Source organism: Platalea leucorodia, assembly GCF_965183815.1.
Source record: "Platalea leucorodia genome assembly, chromosome: 10".
In the NCBI taxonomy this organism is placed as follows: Eukaryota; Metazoa; Chordata; class Aves; order Pelecaniformes; family Threskiornithidae; genus Platalea; species Platalea leucorodia.
In genome coordinates this window covers 22,336,784-22,356,183 of record NC_138832.1, presented here as the reverse complement: position 1 = coordinate 22,356,183, position 19,400 = coordinate 22,336,784, and the positions used below count along the sequence as shown (strand labels likewise).

Genomic DNA, 19,400 nt, shown 5'->3' with positions numbered 1-19,400 from the left:
AGCAGTAGCGTACGTACTTCTTCAGCTAACTGCCTCAAATCTTCCACTGCGTTCAAATACGTGATAAATACCAGCGCTGCAGAAGTCTCTCAAACATACCGCTACCTCCTCCACAAACTGCCAAGAGAGGCTTTGTAAGAAAAATGAGCTTCGTTTTTAGGTATTTTTTAAAATCAGTGCCATAATTACCGACTTGATGTATTTTCTCACTCTTCTCTCCACTGATGCATACCCATCTCCTGGAGGATGCTCCGGTCTCATTTACATCTGAGATTTCTTCCAAACTTCAGAGCCTGTGTCAGTCTGGTAATTAGTTTGAAGACAGAATTAATTAAATTGGATTGCTAGAATGAATTCCATAATACCCTGGGAAGCCTGATATTTGTAATCAGCTATGTAACTGTTGCTAGGATACTGGAATTGTTTATTTTTTGGAAAAAAGAGCTATTAAAATATTTGCCTTTCTAAAGCTACAAATCCAAGATACACAAAAGTTTAGTTGGTCCTATGAACAATTTTTTTGGTACTTTCATATGTAAGTAATATATTAACTCTTGACTCAGAAAATATATGGAAAAACCCACAAGAATCTACTCATATCTGTCAGATATATTCCTAAAAAGCAGCATGTTACAGCTGATGAGTGTTTACTTCCACGATGTTTTTCCTCTGTTAGCCTACCTGAGCTGCACACGCACAGAAAGCGTGGCACACACAGAAGGCTATAAACATCTATTAAGTACCTTAGATGCCGTTTGTACCTCTGACAATGACAGATCATCCTCTACAGCATAAAAAAGATACATATAACATTGAAATATAAAGGACTCGGTGATGAAGCTTGTACCACCTTAACCAGAAGGACTGGACCAAATCTCAGTTTTTCCCCTCAGGTTCTTTTTCTCAGTTTCCTACCTGTGGCCCCATAAAAAATACCGAGTAGTTCTACTCCCTCTCTGGAGCTCAACTTTAATTACTTTTAGAAGGTTTTCTCATCCTTAATTGTCATTTATCCAAGTTACAATTATTTAATCCTTTAATCTCTTCTCAAAAGTCAATCATGAGCTCTTCCCTACTGTTTTTCTTTTCACAGTGTTCAACCTCCTCAGCGGTGACAGACTCCGGCGTAATTGTGGTACGCGCAGGGCATCATTTTCTAGTGGTAATCGTCTAGGGATGCGTCTTCTCGACTGGCCTTAACAGACTCCTTCTGTTCACTGCATTGCTCTCTACATAGTATTCTAATGGATAAAATTGGTAATTTTACTGTGTTTTAGAGATAATGTCCATTTTCTTCATGATTATCTTGCCTTCAATTCCAGCGTACGTTTCCTTTGCTTTCATTATCTGATAGAGACTTTGGGGTAGAGACGCTGGGGGCACTGAGGAGTCTCTAACTGATGAGATGTAATTAAAGCAATCAGAAGAAAAGACCATGTTATCCACATGGCTTTATTCCTAAACTTATTTTCAACTGCCAAAATGGTAGTGAAGGTCTGGTTGCACTGACATTGATTTCCAAAATCATGATTGAATTCTTCACCTCTGTTTCTCCATCAGTTTTTTTTCCTGTTGATATTCCATTAATCAGAGAGTAAAGGAGATTTGGTGGGTACGGTGTAATTCAGAGTGTTCTCTATTCCTAGCAGAGACGATTTCTCTCTTCTCATCTGACACGTACTCTATTTTAGCTTCAGCTGTGAGTAACAGCAAATTCTATTCACTGGGATACACCTGAGTCCATCAGGGATGAATGTTCTGTTCACATTGTTATGAATCTCCAATAAATCCATTTCAGATAAAACTAGGACACTTTAAAATATCTGCAATTCTCGCTTTTAGTCTTCCATGTACAAAAAAAAAAAAAAAAATAGTGTAGTGACTGCTGCTGGTTAAACTCGCTTTTGACAGTCCACGTCCGTTTTCTCTTGCCTTCTACAAGCTTCAGCTAGTCTAGGTTCTGACTGCTACGGGTGTAATGGGTGTTGTGAATTATAGCTGATGACCCTGAGAAAAATGCAATTTATTGTCAGTTGTCCGTTATAATCTGTGGGAAAAACAAAATACTTTTCTTGAAATGCTGTGTGAAAAACAAGTTTTGGCCCCAAATTTTCGGAACATAATATAACCACTAGATTCACTCTTCTCTTGTAATGCCGATGAGCCCCAAGAGTACTTATAAATATTGGCAGACTGAAGTAGGTAGTATTTTGCCAGTTTTTTTCCTGCTAAATTGTAGTTAGTGTTTTTAACATAGTGATACATAACAACGCCCTTAATGCTATTCCTTGGAACTTCGTCCTAAAATTCTGTTTCAACTCGCTTGTAGATCAGCTAGCGATATTGCTGCCAAAAAATAGTTAATGAATTTGCTGATAGACCCCAAGAAGGGGGGTGTCTGCATTTCAAACAGCTGCATTTCAACTGTAGCAGGAGGAAGAAAACTAATTTTTGTACTTCCAAGTTTTATTCACTTTTGTTCCACGTATATCAGTGAGACTTTCATTTAAACGTAGCGTTCAAGGTATCCTATTTCTAAAATTGTTATAAAACCATTTGTTGTGTCTGTACCAAGCTCTATTCATACCGAGGTGTACGTGGAAGAAGGCAGCTGAAGCACACCGTAGACATATCCTCCTAAGACTTCACGTGAGGCTAGGAGCCTGTTGCTTTTCTTCCAATAATTAGTTCACAGCCAGTTCATTATTATGTTGAGATCTAAAACGTCATTTCAACTTGACTGGTATTGGCCTCTTTATCCGGACACTCTCTAGATTAACACTGTCACGGTATTTCAACAGAAGTCTTGTGAATGAAGAAATGAAATGAAAGTGGGGATATATAACTCATTTATCACCATGGCTTTGTTACTTACAGCTTCTGGCCTGCTGGTTTCCCAGTAATGCACTTTTATTTGTCAAGTCTGCTCCTGACGTTTGTATCAGTGGACTGTTTGCGTCTTTACAGTTTCTGCTGGGATACCAACATATTTGGGAATACTTGTAGAGAACCGTATACAGAGCGAGTGGCCCCATTGCACCAGGGATGACAGATCCATTATTAGCGCATTGAGCGTAATTAAGTTTGTGAGATGCTGGCTGCTGTGGAAACGGCACAATATCACAGCCGAGGCCCGGGCAGCAAACACAGACCTGCCCGGGTCCTTAGCACGTTGAATCACAAGTCGTACGCTTAAAGTATCGGACTTCTCATGGTTGCTGTTTTGTTCAGGACAACAGCCCACACATGGAGTATTATCCTGTTTTTCAGCCTTCTAGTTTGGTTGAAGTTCTTTCTCCCTGACAAAACCTTCATCCCAAATTGAAACCATGGCTAGCGCAGCCTTCTGAACCACTAATGAGATGTGGCTGTGGGAATCCTCAAGACCAGTAAGTTTGAATCTTAAAAGATATTTGTGTTTATGTAGTGGAAATATGAGAAAGCATATTTTGACGAATGGTATCACCCTAGAGAGAAACATACTTGTTATAAATATGTTCCATTGCAATTGCTGGAAATCTAACAAAATTGCCATAAACAGCACTTACATCAATGTTTCTGCTTGACCTTTCTGGGAGAATAAAAGTACCTTCTGGGAATGCAAAACAAATGGATTTTTTGGAAACAAAATGAGTAACACAGCCCTTCCTCTTTATAAAATGGAGCCCCGATATAGCCGCTGCTGCTTAGTAACAGTTCCTCAGCACGATTCATAAAAGCACCAGATGTAAAGGTGCGCACGTGTGTTTCTTAACTCCAGGCTCTGATGCAAAACTCAGAAACACTCGTGCTGTGGGTATAAGAATTTGAGATTTTAGATGAATAGCATTTTCAAAATGAAAACCATATCCTTCTAGACACGGATAAGCTATGCAACCGACTCCCCTGGCATTCCTGCTTCTGCCAGCGGCTGCGTGGCTGGAGCTGCAATAGCTGTTGCATGCCGTTTCCTGGTGCTTCCCCACAACAGCTAGCTCTCTTCTACATTTTCCCCTTAGGAGAAAGATATCCTGTCTAGCACAGAAAACTTGCTAGAAATAGTGTGGTAAACCCCACAATTTTGGGGAACTTGGTTAACCTACAAAAATGCTATCAGCACCGCTCAAGTTGAGTATATTTAATAGGACCAGAAGGGTACCAAGACACTTAAGGCAAGTAACAGTTAGTGTTTCCGCCCGTAATGAAATATTACAGATAAATGTAAATGCAGAACGGAACTAGCACTAAGCAAATGGCATTTTTTCCACTCAGACATTATTCCAAATGACCTGTTAGTTTGGATTAATTACCACAATCCAAATTAAAGTATTTCATAATATTGTATATAAATAGCCAAAAAGACTATTTAGTACTGCTGCTAAACCCCATTTTTTTTTATACATTCCTAATAGCAGATGCAGTATGTTCACATAAGGAATATTATTAGCCTAAACGTAAAGTGTAACAAAGCTCCTAGAAACAGCTTCATCTCTTGCAGCCAGTGACCGCTGAAGCAGTTTGATCCCTTACCCAGCTCCTCAGGTCGGTGAAGTAAGAAACATGAAGCCCTCATTGCAACATAATGGTTCCCTCATACAGTTTCTTTTAAAGAGAGACAATAATTTAAAGCCAATTAGAATTTCTGATGCATTTATTACCCAACAATCACCCCCCCCCCAAAAAAAAAAAAAAAAAATCACTGTGTTTGTCTCGCAGAGCCTGATAAAGCAAAGCGAGCGACTCCCCACCCCGCTCCCAACCACGCGGAGCAGAGCTCTGCTTTGGCAAGGCAGGTTTAAAACCAGCCAGGAGCCCTGCCAGCAAAAGTACAGAACCAGCGCATTTCTAGATTGGCTCTTCTTCTGTGGCCTCTGCCAACTGGCTCCCCTCAGCACGGCAGAGCAGAGGCTGAGCTCCTCTGCTTAACCCTCTGCTACAACCAGGCAGAGTCGAAAGGCTGACGCTCGCCGTCTTGATAGGAAAATCTCAGCTGTCATAAACAGTCGTGGACTGGAGCGTGTGGGTTGCACAGCAGCCTTCGTGCAATCGTTAGCAAATACACGCTGTTCCGATTTCAAAAGACATCAGTAGATAGAGTTATTCCTGCTCACCCCATCCTACAACTCTCCTCTCCTTCCTCTCTCTCCACACATCCGCATGTTAAAATTAAGTGGGTCTTAGCAGATCTGTAAGTGGGATATACCCAAGTGTTTCCAATTTACCCTCAGTGAACTTGAATGAAAAACATTTGAAAATGAAATTCTGGGTGAAATCTTACAGCATTGCTACAGCATATGGAGCTAATTTCAAATAGCACTTTGATAATGTCATCATCTGTTAGAAAGTGTTCACCTTATACCAATGATATTATAAACTCACTTGCCTCACTCAGTATATGTTCATCTTACGATCCATAAGAAAGCTATTTAGTGGATTGTGAAATACGAACTTTGGCCAGAGCTAATTTAGAAGGATCGTTATACTATGGATGGTGCAGCTTGTTTCTTCTGTGAGTTTCCTATTATTCAACTGTTCACAGCTAGTAAATTCACATCTAATAAGCTGCAAAAGTTATCAGATGAAACACAGCCCATTGTAATCCCTACGTGAAGTAAATAACTGATGAAAAATTAGTTCCAGCACGTGTAACAAATATTTTTGCAAACAGCATCTGATAAAGGAATTGGCTTTATTAACAACTAACTTATTCACACAATGGAGAAAATGCAAAAATCTGTTCTATCTCTACAGGCCGCAGCATTTCTCAAATGCTTACCCAGGAAAGAAAACGACTTAACTGGAAACAAACGCACAGACAGACCACATCTCCTGGCAGGCACGTAACTTGGCGCTGGGAACGCAGTGGTAGAAATATGTTGAAGTAGAAGGGATTTGCAGGATGTGAAACACAGGCAAAAAGGCACTTGTGCTAATGAAAGCCTTGTTGTGGGGCTGCTGTAGGATGCCCTGACACCACTGAGGAGGCCATATTCCCAAGTCCGGATAAACCATTCATTGCTCTGCATTTAAGGTCGAAGAAAGTAGTAAATTTACACCCCACTTCTGGAGACAAAACAAGGGCCAGCAACTCCTACCGTGAGTCCAGCCACCTTCTGGTTCTTCTAAACCCAAACAGGCAGTAGGGTCACCCAAAGGGCTGGTCCAGCAACCAGGGCAAATGTAAACGCAAGCAGGAATTTGGGCTTGCGCTGGGCCCTCCCCTCTGCCGCTGGCAGGGAGGCGGGTGGGGGGATGCTGGCTGGGACAGATTCCTGCTCCTCAGAAGATCCCCAATTTGTAGGCAGTTCTTAAGAGCCCCTTGACCCCATATGCAATACAGGGTGAGAGTCTAAAAATCCTCGGGTTCCCCCTAGAACAGTAAGTTTTCAGGCACTACAGACTGTGTTTTCAGAAGCACTGCTTCAAATCTGGAGCACTCTCAGAAATCTACTTCTTTGCAACGCACCAAAAGGAAGTCGGTTGCTGAATTTGTTTGCTCTGTAATACTTGAGACATCACCCGAGGTCCCCAATGTGACAGCAAGCCTCCTGCGGTTTCCCTTCAGCAAGGTTCCAATAAACAACACACGAGCGAATAGTAACAACCAGGAGCTTACACCATGGTTCGGGTATGACGCACCAGAAAGGATGCTCAAGAGTCGATTGGATAAAAATCAAACAAACTATTCAGAAGAGCAGGAAGCTCAAGCCGTTGTGGGGGGCTAAAGGTGTTATAGAGGCGTCCTCCCAACGTAGGGATTGCTCCAAGGACTAGGGAGTCCACTGCGTGGTTGAGGTGGAAGGCACCAGGTACGTGTGGAAGCAGGTAGACGTGCTGACATGAGAAGGAGCACTAAACTGAACAGAAATCTCATGTCACTAAGTGCTGAGTCCCGGGAACTTCACCCCCTTTTTCTCTTGCTTTTACAAACTTCCACTACTGTAAGAGACAGCTGGAGTAAGAATTAAGAAAGGTCTTTCAAGATTTAACCCTCAGAAAATCAGTGTTAAGCCTTGTACTAGGGACAACCTCCTACACCAGAGATGGTAGAAGTTTTGTTCAGTTGTGACAGATTTTCTTCTTTTCCCGTCTTTAAGTCAGTCCCTCAGCCTGCAGCAACGCTCCTCCCGACCAGGCCGGGGTTTCTCGGGTACTGGCAGGAACAGCCCCTTTCCTCTGCCTCCTTTCTCCTTTACTCCAGCGGCAATTCCTCTGCCTCTGCAGTCCGTCACCTCCTCTTGCCAAAGAGAAAGGAATGACAAAAGCATTCAAAGAAAAAGAAGAACAGAGAAATCCCAAGCCTCATGTGTGACACAAAGAAAACAATTCACATGATCTTTATTTTTGTAACCCTCGTCCTCCTCTCACCCCCATGCCTGTTGTTACCACTCACCATGTTATTGTTATTACTTGAAATTTGTTTTTAAAAGTGCCTGTCCAGCCCTGGAGGTGCTTGAATACACACTGAAAATATACAAAACATATGTCTAACTTAGACGCAGTGTTCCCGGAGGAAGGGCTGCTATCCTCTGTAGTGCGCTCAGCACACTTAGGGCATGAACAAATTATAAACAATAATAATAAAGAATAACTTGTGCCTATTTATCTGTTTGGTCTATGAAACTGATCTGTCAATGACCCTGAAAACTCTCGGTGACACACACTGCGGTTGAGTTAAAACCAAGCTGCTCTTTCCATTATTTTTTTTCCGAATAGCTTGAGTCAAAATCCCAGGGTAGGTGACACCGAGCGACCCTCCTGCTTTTGATGTGAATGGGAAAGGATTTGTCTTTTTATATCAAAGCTAGCTGGGAAGAGGAGGTGGGTGGCCATGAAAGGGAAAAGCCACGAAATTATCTCCATTGGTTTATAAGAAACAGCCATTCGATGGGATTTTGGGAGGGGGAAACCTTCTGAAAAATGTGCTCGTGTGATTCCTCTAGAGGCCAGCCCGTCTGAGCCAAGCGCTCGTGTGGAGGGGGGCAGGAGAAGTTCTTCACTTAATTGAGAACACACTTGTTTGCAGAGTTCAATGTCGGGAACTCCAACATTGTTTTTAAAAGACAGAGTATTGTGTAGGTGTCGGAATTCAGAAGAGGCAAAACAAAAACGGATGGAAAAAGGCAGCTGTGATGATTTAACTCTCCGAACACCTTTAGCCGTTTCCCTTCCTGTGCCCCACCAACTGGATCTCGCTCTTCTCTCTTGGCTGCTGCTAAGAGAAGCAAGCCCGTCCCCTCTGACCCTCTCCCTGCTCGCCTCTCCAGCACGTTCTTCCTCCAGCAGCCGCCTCCTGCCTACACCCCGCGCACCGCACCTCGCCCTCCTTCCCTGCCGCCGCCCAGCCGCAGCAAGGCTGCCTGCGCGACGTACCCGCGCCTCCTGGTGCTGGTCCTGGCTTGGGAGAGGATCGGCGGCACCCAAAGGGCCCGTGCGGGACTGGCAGTCAGAAAAGGAGACAAATTTCTGGCGGGTGACGTTCAGGTCAACAGTGGCACGCTAGCTTAGCGGGCAGGAGCCAGCCTTCCCCGGACAGCAAACTTTGGCACCGCAAGATACTTAAAACGTATACAATTCTCACGAGTCAACCTGGGAATTAGATATGCTTCCCACAGTCAAACCCAAACGCTATCTTCTTGCTGCACAGAGCCTATAGCCTGCATCTCTGATGTTCTTTCTACCTTAGGGGTCTCCTGAGCACAGAAGTAAAAGGGCACACTGACGACTATCTCATCTGCCAGTGCTAACAGAATACAAACCCAAAAGATACATCACTAAACCCCCCAAAATCCTTTACAAACCCTGATCATTTTTCATTACTAGGGCAAAGTTTCTGTATATTAGAGGGAGTCCTGTCAAAATACAGACAATCCGTAGAAAAAGGCTGAAGATAATTTGCATCCTCACGTGTTGCAGAACTCGATTGCTGCTGGTCTGACGCAATGACGGTTTTGTATTCCTGCTTTTGAGATTGACAAATGAAGACAGGGTAGTTCCGCATGGCTCAGATCAGGTTAAATTTACCTAAATATCACTTATCTGCTAGGTGATGCCTTGGTCCTTTTAAATGCATTGCAAAACTGGATCAGAGTAAAAACATTGTAAGGTATGAGTCTTTTTCTCAAAGGTTATAATATTCCTAGTCCTAATCCATAAACGAATTGACCTATGTTAAGGTGATGAACTAGGATTCATTTTAGTTAGAAATAATTAATCATTATCGAAAGCCACTTACAATGCCTAGGTATGGCCAGCTGTAATGACTAGGTGTGGCCGAAGCAACTGAACTAATGTAGCAACCACCATATAATTCGGATCAAAATATTCCATAGAATATTTATTTTTCTAAAATATGTAATTTTGCCTGTTCAACAGTTACTTTCTCTTTACACAAAGCAAGCTATCTTTCGTCACGGCTGACCTGGCAGCAGAACAGCGATGCAGTACTTCTGACTTCAAAAAGATAAGGAGAGACAAGCAGGTACCAATGCGGTAAAGGAGTGGGAATAGAAGACACAAGGCAGAAAGCCAGATTCAGGTTGATGTAATGTATTCTTCTGCGTGAGTCCTTTTATCTCACCCTTTTATATCTTGGCTGCCTTTCTGGTAACAAATGTGGCTCCTCCTTCCATCATCGTATAAACTGATGTACCACTGCTATTTTATCAGAGGAATTTTGCCAGGAGAGAGAAAAGAGGAAGGCGAACATTCTGAATTTGAAGATAATTAGCACAGTTTTATATAATAAATTAAATGACTAAAGCTTTTGAAAGTCTCAGTTAAAAGGTGACCCAGCAGAACACTCAGTGCTCAGTGGCAGGCAGTTTTGCTTACAATAATCCTGAAGGACAAGAATGGGTAAATCTCTCCGTGTTTTAATCACACTATTTAAATCACAACAGGCAACTGGAGCTGTATCGTGGACGAATACCTCTGCATAAACACATTTTCCCATACAGTGCACATACTTCTTGCCAACTCAAGACAGGCAGGATATATTGCCACCGAAAAGCGCTTTCATTTAATTATTATAATAATAATAATGTGAATCTTACAATGTTACAACCTGCTCTCACCTAATGTCATCATGATATTTAGAAATAAAAAGCAGTATCACAAGTTTCTGACACAAATATTAATTGTTATGGAAATCCAAATAGTGAGGATAAAGGGTTGGAGTATTTAGCTAAATGCAGCTTCTGGTATTATCTTGTGGTTGGCTTGGTTTGGAATCAAATTAGTTTTTCAAACTAGAAAACCTTTAAGTTTCAGTCCAAAAGTTGGCATATTTGCACGTCTTGCAACCAGTAATTTATTTTTTATCAGTTTAAGGGCCAGAGTGGAAACAAGTTCTATGATTTTCTTAGATTTCATCTGAAAGCAGGAAACAATGTTTTTGTAGGCAGCTCAGTAGTATTTAGCAGAACTGCCAGCCTCAAACAATGCATTAAAATAATGGAAAAAAAGTGGGAAGAAATTGCATTTATGCATAGACTGATTGCAAATGCTATTGTTATGCTCAGGTATAACTATCAGATATAGATATTGCTCATATTAACATTTATTAAGAGATTATCAGTATAACCAGAATATGGAGAGATGGGTTGAAATAAAAAAACTGAATCTAAACTTGTGGTATTTCAGTTCTGAATTTTTCATCCCCTTAGGGGTGAGGCTGAAGGATATGGAATCTGGATCTAGTTCTTAATTTTGTGGCTTGGTCTCTTTTCCAGTTCCCGCAGAAGCGTGTTCATCAGCATCTCCTGACATTTCTCTGCATTTTTTATTTCTTTCAATGATAATTTGAAGCAAGCCCTGCCCTTTTCCCCATAACATTCTGCTTTTTACATGACTGCAGCATGTAAACACTAAAAAATGCAAGCATAGCAACTCTGTGAAATACATAGAAACAACCGTTAACAGAACAGCGTTTTCCACATTTTTATAGGAGTCCCGCAGACCTGGGATTGCACACGCGACCCAAAGCAGAGGCACACATAAACCAGAGCGTTCCTGTCCTGGGCGAACAAACCGACTGTGACTCCACGGACGAAGATTAAGGAATACGAGATGTCAGTCCTGGCCTGCCAAGGAATCATTTTGCAACAGCGGGTCTGTGTGTAATACTAAGATTATAGAAGCCAATGCCTTGGGAACGTAGGTAAAAGCTTCACAGAAATGGGTAGTTTGACTCTTAAAAGATTACCAGCGCTTAAAAATTGTTCCAGTAAATGGAAAATATGGACTAAAAAATGGGCTTCCTTCCAAAAGATGAAATCAAAGCCCTGATACTTTTTATCGTTCTTTCATCATAGCTAATAAAATTGCCGTAATTATCTGGGGACACAAGCCTTTTATCGGTGATGAGCGACACAGCATTGTGTGTCTTGAGTTAGGAAGGTAAAGACAATACAGGCCTGTGACAGCATCGCAAGAAACAAAAATAAACAGGGATCCAGTTACAGGTGAATACTAGCATAATCCTGAAATGGTCATTTCCCCTTCCGTGCCGTGCACCTTCCCAGCCTCCAAAATGACTACTGACCTGCTTGCTTTTTCGTGTGCTTTAATAGCTGTCTACTTTAGCCCAGGCTTCTGCAGAAAGCGGCCCCCAAAATACCCTTTTTTGTCTAATCGCTGAAAGTCGCCTCATCATTTAATCAAAAGCCTCTGCTTTCATCAGCGATCTCCTTCCACTCTGGGCTTACGAGGACCAGACAGCATTCTTCTACAACCAGCCTCTGCTCCTGAAAAATGAGGGATTGTGTAGACGTTGAAGGCTGAAACTCTCCCAGTTTGCCCCAAGGGGTGCCAAGCGCAGCTCGGAGAAGTGCAAGGGGAACCTGTTCTTGCTGCTTTTCAACTGTGGCCCTACTTAAATTGCCACGGGGGTTTCACATTTCATTCTCCTAAGGTTACTGTCTCAGGCTTTTCTGTAGAAAACATTAAGGACGTAGGCCTTGCTTTAAACCGGCTTCCCTGGGAATAAGACTGGGCTCATAATCTTACAGCAGCTAACGCCTCACATGTTTGGTATTGTCTGTTTTTCATGCGTGAATCAACCAGCCAGATATTTAGAAAGAGCTCCTAATTTAATCTGTCGATATATATATACGCACATAAACACACATGCACACCTACACGTGGAATGGAAAGGAGGTAAAAGCAAATAAAACCAGCACTTTATACTTCCCAGAGGCTTGTTGTCTGAAAATTTCATGTTCTTTTTCGACATTCGATTAAAATTCTCACTACAATCTTAGAAGGCACAAGTCAGTAACAGATATTATGCAGGAGGATCCCTTGATCTACCGTTGAAATGCTGCCACTTCAGAGTGGAACAGAGCATCTGTTTTACACATTATAATAGTTTGGGACACGAAATGAAGGTTCTTATAGCCACCTGAAGCTGTAAAGGAAAATGTAGGTAAAAGGAATTTTAATTAGCTGAATGGCTACAGCCAGAGCCCTGGGAATGCCGATGAATAAAGCTGGTAAGATTCTGTTGCTAATGTTTTGACTCTTCTGACAAGCCCCAAAATCATTTCACATTGCCTCTAAAAGATGTTCTCACTTACCTCACCTTAAATTAAGACCAAGTCTACTAAAGCTGTAGAATCATGCCAGATTTAAGCCGGGGCAAATGACAGCAGGACTGTATCTGGCAACCGCGGCATTTACCATAGCTCTTAGCTGCATCCCAGCCGCAGCCGAGGGACGCCGTGGCTGCACCGCACTCTCTGGCGGCCAGCACGGTACAGAGTCAAAACAGAAAGGCGATTCCTGCCCAGGGGAGCAGCGGTAATTTTAGAGTACGTCTACACAGACAGGTGCGGACAGACGAGAGCTCCTCCGTCCGCTCTCCGGGCTGGCTGTAGGCAAGCCCGCTTCAGCCTCAAAACCCGAGTAGCCGTGCTGGCACGTTGCCACGTTATCGGGCCTGGAGCGGGCTCGTGTCTGGCCAGCTCCAAGCACGGAGAGAAGAGCTCGTGTCTGCACCTACCAACACAGACCTGTCTTCAGCGCTGGTGCCCTGCTTGTTGACAGTGGTTAAGAACTGAAAAGGAAGGGTACTATTTACTGGATTTCATTAATTTATATTAATTGTGGCACTGAAGGAAGGGGGACTGAATGAAGTAGGAGGCCTTGTCTAGTCTGTCTCTTTTAAAAAAAAAAAAAAGCACTTGTGAGAGAGAAAAAAAAGAGAAAACTGATTTTCAAGGGTGGATAAAGTGCAGATACTCTTGTCTTCCCTTTCCTCCCTCCTCCGCTTTTGACAGACCTAATCTTTCTCCCCCTGAACATAACGATCCCATAACGGATCCCGTACCTCCAACTGGAAAAGGCTGTCGTTTCCAGCATGTGAGAAGATGAAGAAAAAATTACACCACAGCCTGCTCTGTCACAGCCCAAAGACAATAAATTGTGGATGGGGTGATCTGAGACATTTAATATGGTTTCCAGCAAATTCAACTGGATCCCTGGGTTCTCATTGGCACTAGCAACGTGCAATAGCCAAATAAACAGAATATTGCCAACGCGTCCTCTCACCCAACAGATGTGCGGTTCTTGTTCTTATTGCTAGGGAAGATACAATATAATACATGTGCAAAAGATGACTACAATTTAATTTACACCAGTTGTAGTATAGAAATACAAGCCACCACACAGAGCTGAAATCACGGGGATGGTGCCATCTGTATGTAATTGTTAGGGTTACGTTTTCCATTACGTTTTCTTCTGGAGGAAGGGGAGGATATGCAACTGGGTAGCAATCATAACAATCAGGCCTTACAGAGTATCAGTCAGAAATCGCACTTTCATTCGCTAAAGAGGTGATTTGCATTTCATTCTGACACATAAGAATGGTCTATTTCTAAACAATGTCACAGAAAATTATACGAAATTAAATTTTTATTCCAAATATTGTAAAGCAATAGGCCAAACAGATGGACAGGTATGGCATGACTTCATCTGTGGCATGCTAAGCTTGGCTAAGGGCCTACGGAGTACAAATGTTTCAGCAGTCCTTAGGGGTTAACAGGCATTACATTCAGCGAGGCCCAGAATTAAAAGAGCTGGCAATTGTTGCTTTTTGTTTTAACCCTGGAAGAGGCTGACAGACTGGGAAAATAGCTAGCTAGACTAATCGGCTTGTCATTTTTAAAGGAAAACTTAAGAAAATTTAATTGCAATGACTGAAAACCAACCCAAAATACATTACGCTTGAATTTATTTGTTCTGTTGCATATATTTTCTCGGAAAGCAAATACTTAAAAAGACCCCGAATACTCCTTATAGATCTATGAATATTATAGAAAGACTCTGCCAAGTCTTTAATCTGTTTGCGTCTTCCTCAAGAATTCACTAGTAGCGTACAACTAGAAACTGAGGGTGCAGTTCCATAAGTATTTTCTGCAGCAGCAAAGCCACTTAAAAAAGCTCCCGATGCCCTCCACACCAGCTTCCCCTTCGCAGCCTGCGCCCGCCCGTGCTCTGCAGTCCGCCTCCGTCTCGGCAGTGCCGACAGAACCGTCTGCAGGCCCGATCCGTAAGCTCAAACCGCGATCTGAGGGGATGGAGAAGCCTGGCACCAAATAGGCTGTTTGAGTGGAGATTATGTGTGTGGAACGATACGCTGAAGCACCAAGCCCCCCAAGTCTCTGCTAAAGACTAACCTGGAACACAGTGGTTTCCTTCCAAAATCCCTGATGGCATCAGCTGCTGCAAGGGAGTCCTACGCAGGGCTCTGTAGCAGGAGACAGAAATAATTTTTATTTTAAATATACTTTTGCTGTGTGTATTTATCTAACAGTTCTGGGTTATGCCAGTGGAGCCAATAATTTTTCAGTCCCCTCTAAAGTTTGCCCAGGTTTTGTGAGGACAATTTTTTTCCTGTGAGCACTTTCCTGTAAAACCTCAGATTTGCATATGCTATTTGCATTCGTAGCCAGAAAAGGGGAAAAAGGGATAACTACCCAACTGCACAAACCGTGCACCGCAAAATGCCTGTGCCGTTTCACGTAAAGACTCTTGGATAGGCCAAAACAGGGATTAATTTCTTTGAAACTCTGACCCCTGGCAATCCCCGATGGGTCTGGAAATACAAACACTCTAGGAGAGCGAAGTTCTGCAAAGCATTCACACCTCCGATACGACAATATACCTGTCAGCGTAGGGCCATCTCCGACATCTTTCAAGAGGAGCACTGCAGCCAACATGCTCTTTTACCAAGAAATAGTTAGAAAAATCTACCTTAAACAGTTTTACCAATGTTTGCCCATCCATCATTCTTTGGAAGAAAATCTCTGGCAAACCTGCTGCAGACCAAGACTTTGATGGATAGGGACTGGATGCCCTTCCAGTGAAATCCAAGAACTTCGGTTTAATTAACTGTTAAAAGTGGCTTGTTTAGCAAGTGATGCTTGTGAGACAGTACAGTAAAAAAATTTTTGTCATGGTTAGGTTAAAAATGTCTTAAAAACCCTTCTAGACTTGTATATACGTGTTAAAAAAAAATTCAGGCCTGCAGAAAGTAAGGGTTAAGCTTCTGTCCCCTTCATGTTAAAGTGTTAAACGTTTCCAGAGAGCCTGGAACTACAACTGGGCAGTGCGCACGTTAAGCTAACTGGCAAAGAAGTGTTGCTTTAGGCTTAGAAACACTGTCTTTGCACTTCTGGGGCCTGGGTTTATTCCAGCTTAATCCAACTACAAATTGTTGTCTTGAAAAGCCTGCAGCTTCTTTTAAATGCTTCCCCCCTCCTTGTAGCATACAATTACCCAGCAATTAACATTCTTGTTTACCAGTGGTGATTTCTGAGTTGTGTCAGTACGTGTGTGTTTATGTAAGAGATAGAGCCTTTATTAAAAGCTACATGAACTGACCCAATGCTCTTGGGAAGGATAAGACAAATTGGTGTGGAAAACTGAAAGAACTTAATGATCCAAAGGGGAGTTGAGTATTAAGACAAAGCACAAAAATAAAATATCTAATTTGGTTTTGCTTCGTTTCTTTGAAAGACCTACCACAGAGTTGTTTCCCCTACCTGATGTAAATAATTGCTTCTGCAACGTTCAATCACTCAGAGACTGTTGCGTTAGAATAGTTGCAGGATGATAAAGTACTTTGGAGATACGTTTACATAAAGAGAAATTAGACCTATCCTGCCAAAACAGTGACTCAGCCTAATGTGCTAGTTTATAGGCTGCCCTGGTCTTGAAAATCATGGTTCAGGTCCTGGCAACAAGGACCAGGTGAACATTGTGTTCTTCACACGGAGCATCAAGTTTCTGGGGCTTTGGCTGTCTGGCACGTGTGCTCGGAGAGAGGTGCTACTGCGCGGTCAATTAAACGGTCTCACTGCCTTAAGCAGCAAACCCCATCTGCTGAGTTTCCGTGCAATTAGGTGCATTCAGCAGCAGCAAAGATCCTTCAGAAATAACCACAGACTTTAACGACATGCAGTATTTTCTAGGAGTATTATGCTCCAGTCTGCAAGAGGACCTGAGAGCATAGAGGACCATTGCCAGATGGGATGCAGTATAGGCTGAGGCTGTCTCTAACACATACCCAGCAAGATTAAACGACATGGGCCGGCTGCATGAGTCACAGCTCCAGAGAGAGCGAAGGAGAACGTGACGAGGGCGCCGGTGTGAATCCGAGAGGAACTGACTGGCAGCTGAGTGGCATCGCGAGCACGCTGGGGAAGCCCGGTCATAACCTCTCGCTGTGAACCAGTGAAACGTTAGCGCAGGACGGCGCGAGACCAGATGCTGCAGTGCGCGCAGCGGTGCTGTTGATGCTTGTGACACGCTCACAAACCTGTTTTCTTAGTGAGAGTGCTGATTTTCTGTTGTCTGAGATATTAAAACGTGCCCTCTGCTCATGCCTCAGCATCTACTGCACGCCAGCAGGGTGACTTCCATGTCAAGAAGGAAACCAGGCAGTGACAGAAGGGAATTCTCAAATGAATGAGTAGAAGAAGGTGAAGAAGGAACACATTCTTTTCTGCTTTGTGACTTTATATCTGCCACATATTTAAACCCCTGATAATACACCGTATGTCTTTCAAATAACAAACCAGAGGCCAACGAAACCATTTCAGGAACGTGGCAATAAATTCCTTTCCATAACAGTTTCTATATTGAGTTTTTACTTTTCTGTAGAATCTCAGTACCTGACACCCCAGAATTCTGTGGTGACTGAGAAAAGAGGGAATAAATCCTGTAACATGTAACTGAAGCCAGTATACACAGTACATGAAATTAGGGCCCAAACAGCTCCCCACCGCCCACTAATGGTCCAGGTACCTGGGGAAGCCTTCTGCAGCTCTCCCATGGAGTGGTATTACCCTTGTTGGGTTTTCAATACGAAGTGTAACAATAAGCACGTGTGGCAGTCTAAAAGAAATGTTGAGGTTTGACAACAGCCCACTCTTGCAAAAAAAAAGTATCCCTGATAAGAGTGAAGTAGAAAGAGCAATGATGGAAGAACTATTGCAGCTTGTTAGCCAGTTCAAAGGATTTGTTTAACTCTGATGACTGCTAGCTGGCTTCAGCCAAATAAAAGCAACCCGATATCAACCTGCGTTCTTCCCACTCACGGTTCCTCCCTTCTGTGCCGTTGACTTCACAAGTGTTGTGGCAAATGAAGTGTATGAGAGTATTTATCAGAAGAATATTTTCTTTGCTTAACTCCTGCTAGATGCATTGGCCCACTGACATTCACTTCTGTCTTCCTATGCCTGGCATCTAGTAGCTATTCTGACTCTTTCTTCTAAAAACATATGCTGTGGGCCTACAAAATGCAGTCAGGGTAATCCTACTTGTGCATCACAACCAGCTACCTACAACTGCAGAATACCGTGATGACGCTGCAATGCTAGAAGGACATGAAAGTTATTTTAGCTGTTTTATTTAAAAATAAATACAGGTGGCAAACTATGGGAAGCCACATTTAACAACTGTCTGTTCCTGCGGGTGTTTGGACACTGCCCCAGACAGAGGTAACGTCAGAACTCCGTTTCATCCATCTCTGTCCTCCACCAGCCACTGCCGCTCCCTGCCCTGCTTTGTGCCCCCAGCTGCCTTCTTCCCCCCCCCGCCAAGCTGTTGGTGGCGGCACTGTGATGCTCAGGCCCGTCTGCAGCCATTGGCACCTCTCTGGCCTCAATCTATTCCTTTTTTTCTTTAATTCCCTTCTTCCTAAAGGCCTAGGAACCCTTTCTCCCATGCTGCTCTGCCCCTGCTTCTCCTGGAAAAGAAAATAATAAATTGGACTTCAGTGAATTGAAGAAATACTTTCCTTAGAAACTCCATGAGAAACCTGTAATTTCTCTAAAATATTCATTCATGCTGGTTTTCCTATTTTCCTTCCCTTTCTCCTCGCCTATCAGCTACGCGTAGGCTTGCCAGGACCAGTGATTTAAACTCATCTGAGCAAGCTTCCGTAAGCTGCAGAAAGGCGGCAGCAGCACAGGGACGGCTCCCGCCAGCTCCTTCAGCCGGAGGATCCCAAGTGAAAGCAGCAGGTGCTAAACCTCCCCTCTGATGGTGATCAACGCCCACCCTGCGAACCAGGGAGCTATTTTACCATGTTAGTCTATGTTATCAATAATAACATTTATTTTAAATTCACAGTATTCCAGAAAAAAAAAAAAAACCACCAACAACTCACGGCGCTTTAATGTACGTGACAGAATAAAACCACACAAAATGAGAGAGAGAAAAGTAGTATCGTAGGTCCTGCTTCAACACCCTTTGCTCACATTAGATAAAGCTTATTTGCAAGAATAGTTTACATGTTTAAGCAGTCAGGTTGTAAAGCCTTTTGAGAAGTTTAAGTCTTTGCAAAAGCTTTTTTGCGTTTGCTAAAAATTTTGAATTAAGCTGTGCATTATGCCCACACCAAAGACTTACCACGGATTTACAAGTCCATGAGAATTCCTTTGTCCACTCTTATTTCTACTTGTCTAAAGCACTATCAAAGCTGAGTTCTAGATGATGATACAATATTTATCTAAAGCTTGGTTTGGGATTTGAGCCATAACAGTATTTGTTTTCAGGCACGGAGGGATAAAGAAGGCTCTGAAGACAATACTTCGCTCAAGTCATAAGCTGAGATAATGTAATGGGCTTACAAATTTTGTGCTGCAATTTAAAGCTTAGAAGAATCTAGCTGCGAGGCATTCACTGAAATAACAACAACAACAACAACAACAACAATAATAATAATAATAATTAAAAAACAATGACAAAGACCTGCATTTCTACAAATTTGAGTGCAAGTTTGCATGTAGGAAAACATTACCAAGCCAGGGAGTAGCAAACAAAAAATTTGAAACAGAAGAAGAAAAAAAAGCTCTAGATCTGTAGCAACATTTGGCAAGTAGAATTTGGCACTTTGGAATCAACATGCTTTT

General features: G+C 42.7%; 1 protein-coding gene across 1 annotated transcript in view; it reads right to left on the bottom strand.

Annotated features, from left to right (window-relative positions):
- ZDHHC15 (zDHHC palmitoyltransferase 15) overlaps positions 1-19,400 on the bottom strand; it is a gene marked incomplete at its 3' end in the record, with an annotated part of 129,325 nt that overhangs the window by 38,700 nt on the left and 71,225 nt on the right. Inside the window, exon 3 of the mRNA XM_082323011.1 lies at positions 14,658-14,728. Coding sequence (XP_082179137.1) covers positions 14,658-14,697 — 40 coding nt within the window. The 5' untranslated portion in view covers positions 14,698-14,728. The remainder of the gene's footprint in view (positions 1-14,657; positions 14,729-19,400) is intronic.